Raw genomic sequence first — 6,000 nt, 5'->3', positions numbered from 1 at the left:
GGGGTGGGACTCATGGTCCAGCAAGGAGGTCAGTTTTGCCAGGACCCTTTGGTCACCTACCTCCTGCACTCAGTCCAGAGAACAGCCCAGGACTGAGCTGGTCTTCCTGACGGTTTTGCCCAGCTTCTTCCTCTCTCTCTCTCTGATGCTGCTACTCCAGCAGACCACACCGTACAGGTGAAAACCACTTATAAGAGTCCAGTCTCTCAGTGTATTTCCATGACAATGTATTCTATAAGAAGATACTGATTGTATACACTGAATATGGCTATTATCACTGCTGTTTTATTACACGATTATGTAACGCCTTGCTGTTAAAAATAACTGAAAACTTTTGTAATTTACTGGGTTGAGATTATAAGGTTGATTTTGTTTTTATATTTTTCGTTATTTTCAAATAAACTTTCCAATCCATCGAATCTTTGGATATTTACAAGCGATAGATCATTATAAGAAAGAATCACTATTACTCATATCAGCATTTTATCAAGTATTATTACAGTATGAAACACACATAATTGAATATATAAAAGAAAATGTGGATAAACCTAAATACAGAAGACATAAACAGTGAGCTGACAGAAATCCTGGACTCCTTATTTTCCTTCAGTTTTCACCCCCCTTTTTAAAATCTAATAAATGTTTGTAGTTTACTTTTGTTCAGTAGTCGTTACTCATCTCTCATCCAAACTCAACCTGCTTTCCTGCCATTAAATAGAAGATTAAGATCCACCAGATGGTACACAATCACAAATAATCTTCTCAAAACCACCATCAGCTTGTCTCAGGTCGAGTGTGAATAAGACAGTTCCAATAACCTTTTTTTCACTCTATCATCACAGAGTATGTTTACGTTTATCTTTCTGTTAATAAGGGAAAAAGAAAAAAAGAAAAAAAACAGTTCTCTGCAGTTAGTTGGCTGAGTATATTTAAAGGGGCGGCTTGGTAATTTATGGTCCAAGGTGATGGTAAAGTCCTCCTGCTGAAATAATCCAGTTAGGAACTCTGAATCTCTCTCTAATCCCCGTGTGAGGCGTCACGCTGCACATTCTGTTATTTTGAAAGCGGAAGAAGAGCGCACAAGGCGGCAGCAGCTTGACCAACCTCCCCCCTCCCCGCCTGCTTGTCCCCAGCAGCCCCGACCACAGAGCAGTGAGAGAGGACGAAGCGGCGGAGGGAGCTGCACCGAGGCTGGAGAGACGGAGAATAGAGGCGCGCTGAGCTGATCTGAGGGCTGAGACTGTGGCCCCTTGCTGAACTGCGGCTGCTGTCCGTCCTGTGTGGCCCCCAACCTGCTGGGAACTTTCCCGTAGAACCGTGTTGCGTTTTCTAGGAGCAAGCAGGAGGAGAGGGGAGGTGGACGCAGTTGGCTGGATTACTGCACACACACACACACACACACACACACACACACACACACACACACACACACACAAACACAGTCACACACGCAAACTGATCTCCAGGAGCCCGGGGCCTGGCTGCGGGTCGCGGTTTTACGCAGCGTCCCGGACTTGTCTTTTAAATGTTGGAGGAGGATCCGGACGACAGCACGTGGAAAGCTGGCGGTGCAGCGGCGACCGCCTCCAACTAGAGCAGAGGATATGTGGCTGACCTGCGCGCTGCTGCTGGGGGCTCTGTGTGCAGGTGAGGGGGGCTCTCTGGGTGAAAGGGCTGCGGACACCAACATGGTGCTGCCACCGGTGTGTGCAAGCGGGACACTTCTGCTCCAGTTTGAAGAAATATTCTGAAAATGTGTGCTTTTTTGTTTGTTTGTTTTCATCTGAGAATGGTGAGAAATAACTACAGAGAAAGATCTGTGCAGGGTTCTGGTTCTGGTTCTGACAGAAGAATGTGCACTAATCTGCAATGGCTCGTTCAGACCCAACATTTTTTAAGCTGTTGTTAAATGTTTGGACACATTTATCCGCGTGCACTCGCTCAGGCTTTGTGATGTGTGTCTGCAGGTCAGCGCATGAACGTGTGAATGAATCCGTGTCCGTGCGTGCGTTCGTCAGGCAGCTGAAGTCACCTGAGTCCAGCCCGCAGTTAATTGCGCTCACTCGGTTCGACAGCAAGCCGTGCGGGCCTGTGTGCACACGCGCGTGCGGGCTGCTGCTCCATTGTCTGCTCCGGCATGCAGCCGGATCAATAATCAATCAGCAGAGCGCGTGAGCTTCTCAGAAACACAAACAATCGTCTTTTACGCTTTCCCCCTGTTTTATCCATTTTTAAAATAAAATTTTGGCACGCGCTTCACCGTCCACGCGCGTTTTACTACGGTACGGGGGGTGGATGCGTAAATGAATGAAGCTCCATCATGTGGGCTTGTAGTAGCGGAGAGAAGGCGTGTGCGCGTGCGTGCTGGAAAAATACTACACGGATACACTCACGTGCAGAAAAACCCTGAACGGCACTGAGATGCTGCGCAGGCGCGAAATTTCCTCTCATACACCTGGAGCTGTGACGTGGATGAATGTGCGCGTGCTCTCTGACGCTGACGTCATTTCGCGTGCACTCAGGTGATGCTGTCAGATTTTTCTTTGTTGAATTTCAGGAACATTTGAGCACTTGAGTGTGATGATTTCATGGCTTTGTGTGTGTGGAATGGACTGTTTTTGTGTTTTGCGTTAAATTTCTGTTAAATCTCATTCTTCATGGTTCTTTATTTACAAAGAGAATCCAGTTTATTTGCTACTGCTGTGTGTGTGTGTGTGTGTGTGTGTGTGTGTGTGTGTGTGTGTGTGTGTGTGTGTGTGTGTGTGTTTCTTTTGATGCTGTCAGTCGCTGACTTGTTTTTATCATAGTGTGACATTATGGAGATATGTTTGTTGATTTACAATGAGCGTGTCAGAGATGATGTTTTTCAGTCTTTAGTCTTTCAGTCTGAATTCCTCGCTGACTGTCTGCAACTCTGCAGAGTCTCTTCTTCTCAACAGTGTGCCAGTAAATTCTCTTTTTATTTCTAAATGCGCCCGTGTAGATGTTTAAAAGCTGCCCAGGGGCTGAAAATGGATGTCAGGGGCACCTGTGATAAATTTTCTAAATCTTCTCTGCCAATCATTATCATTTTGAGTGCTCAAATTCAGTCCCAGACTGTCGTGATATGGAATTTCCACGGGTTGCAGAATCTTATCCTCAATCTTTGTTTTTCCAGTGAGGGAGATGTTGGCCCACATCATCCCACTACCAGAGGATGCAGAGCAGATGTGGTATTGGAGATGTGGTGGTGAAAATGGATGAAGAAAGTGAAGCTGTTGCAGATGTTGAGGTTGAACATGATGACAGGACCAAACAACTATTTATTCGAAATGCTGTTGGGCTAAAAATTTTGCCAGAGGCAGTAATATGAGCAATTTGTTGCACCATGTTGGCAAATGTGCTTTGGGATGCCAAGATGTCTGAAACTAAGATCAGTGCCCTCCACATCCTCAGGTAAAACTGAAAAAGCTGGAGGACAAACAAGTCAGATGTCACTTATAGACTAGAGATGGACATTTTCAGTTATTTTTTTAAGTTAAAAATTCAGGTCAATTAAAGTAGATACATCATGACACATCTTTAATGCATTCCCTCCACCAAAATAATAAATAAAAACCTGATCAGATCAGAGTAGCTGGACAACAAATAACATTGTATATGAACAAATATCAGACTTGACATACTTTGAATAAAACTTTTAATAAATGCTGAACTGATTTGAGTGACAGTTTAAGTTAACTGATGATGACGAGCCACAGCGTTTGCGAAATGGCACAGTTTCCCATTCATCCACCAATCCCTTGTTTGTAATGCCATGTTATTTGCATGCACAAACTTTACAGGCTAGCAGCAACGCAGCAGTGCTTTTCTAATGTGCTGCAGAACCTGACATGTTCCAGTCACCACTGACATAATGACAAGTGATAGTGACATAAGTTTCCAAGTGTTAGAGCTGGCCATACATTTGTTGTTAGAACTACTTTCTTAGCTTCTGTTAGCTTCTATTTCAGAGCAGTAGCCGCCTCATTGTACATTTTTCTCCACCTGGCTTGTTCTTGCATCAAAGCACGCTGGATTTGGGTTTCTTTGAAAGCCACCTCCTTCAACAACACAAAGAGGAAACACATCATCTGGAATCATTGAAGTCACCGAAGCAGTTATTTGCTCCTGTTGTTTGTTGTCACACTAGTGTTTGGCGAGGCATGTCACGATTATAGATTTTATTTCTACTATTATAGTCAGAGAAATAATCGCAGTTTCATGATTATCACAATTATTAAATGTTAATTAAATACTCAACACTATAAATGCATAAAAACACATAAGCACTTCTTATAGGTCTATAGTTTTATTTATTTCCCACATAATAAAATAATATAGAAACAAAGTAAGTTACAAAACCATCTCATTCAACTATGTAAACAATAAATAAATACCACATATTAACTCTGGATTTTTCTGAGAGAAAACAGATGGAAAAGGCTACAGGACCTCTACCTGGTCCTGGGAGGCTTCTTTCTGGAAACTATAATATACAAATGATTTTGAACATTTCTTTTCAACTTGAGTAGAGAATTTAGAAACAGCTAGCTTTGATTTCTTTTTGTAGAATAGCTGTTGTTTGACACATAAATAATACTGGTACAGTGGAAATAAAGAGAATACTTCTGAAATTAAATACAGACCATTGCACAGTGACGACTAAAAGGCATCAACCTCATGCCGAGTCGGTTATGTTTGAACAGGCGTATATCAGTTTTTCTCATCTGTGAGATGTAACATTCACTGAAGCCAGTCAGTAGTACATAATTACAAAATTGCAAATAACTCATTTAATTTCAGCGTTAAGTTAGATAAACATTAACATCATTTAACCAAACTACTGAGCATTTAACTTTTCTCTAGCATAAAAAGCTACTGGTTATTCTGCAGGCAGTGCAACATATTGGATGCATTTCCTCCTCCTCTGCAACTTTTTGACACTTTATGGGCAGATGAGCTGTACTCCACAAAGTTTAACCTGGAAATCACTTATAAATTACATAAATTATCTAAGACAGTTGCCATCTTACACAACGTCAAACAGTTCTTTAATAAGAATGCAATAATTATGTTATGTAACTCATTGATTGTGCCATATCTGACCTACTGTGTTAAGTCCGGGGAATTACACATACGACTTACGCAAACTCTGTTTTCATTTTACAAAAAAGAGCTTTAAGAATCATCTGCAGAATTAAATACAGAGATCAAACCCATTTTCTTTTAAGGAAATAACTCTTCTCCTACTGTACTGTCCCGCTCTCACATCTCTTCTGCAACTTGCACCGAACGAAAACTAAGCAATAAAAGCGCAACACAAAAATTTTGTTTAACTTAACTTTTGTTCCGTGTGGAAGTTATGCTGATCTGCTGATGATTCAAACATAATATTTTATGGAAAGCACCAATATTGAGGGATTAATTATTCTTGGTGTTTAATACTCCAATTAATTGTAAAATTAAGTAATCGTGACAATCGTGACAATTTGGCTACAACAAAACCATTTTTGTTGTGTTTTGGTCTTTTTGCTCTTGATGCTCAACATTTTAGTGATAGTTTAGCAAGTCCTTATTGTGCTGGTAGAACCATGTTAAGCTAATTTTATCCTGCATAATGTGTATTTGACCTTTGTTGTCCAGCTGAGTGAAATGGTGCTTTATTTTGTTGCCACTGCCAACATCTGCCCAAATCTGTTGCTTCCGTTATCGCTGCAAACTCCCACAGAAACAGCACCACAAACAAACGTTAATCCACTCTTAAAAATAGTCATGTGTGCTCTTCTCTATTGTTAGCATATTTGCTAGAAGAACTGCCTATGACAGTTAGTGGATCAAAATAAACACCATCAATCTATAAAACCAAAGACCTGATTCTGACAAGTTCTGTGGAGATAGAGGGATTCAGGGCGAAGATCAAGACACTGTGGACATTAAAATGTTTTGTTTTTTCCGTTTTTACAATGTACAATTCTCATG

General features: G+C 41.4%; 1 protein-coding gene across 1 annotated transcript in view; it reads left to right on the top strand.

The window, feature by feature from the left end:
* The first annotated feature begins 1,174 nt into the window (after window positions 1–1,174).
* The window catches only part of LOC121628809 (activin receptor type-2B-like), a 37,648-nt gene continuing 32,822 nt past the window's right edge, over window positions 1,175–6,000 (top strand). The window contains exon 1 of the mRNA XM_041968144.1: window positions 1,175–1,647. Coding sequence (XP_041824078.1) covers window positions 1,605–1,647 — 43 coding nt within the window. The 5' untranslated portion in view covers window positions 1,175–1,604. The remainder of the gene's footprint in view (window positions 1,648–6,000) is intronic.

This window comes from Melanotaenia boesemani, chromosome 18 (assembly GCF_017639745.1).
Source record: "Melanotaenia boesemani isolate fMelBoe1 chromosome 18, fMelBoe1.pri, whole genome shotgun sequence".
NCBI lineage: Eukaryota > Metazoa > Chordata > Actinopteri > Atheriniformes > Melanotaeniidae > Melanotaenia > Melanotaenia boesemani.
This window is presented reverse-complemented; position numbering and strand designations above follow the sequence as displayed.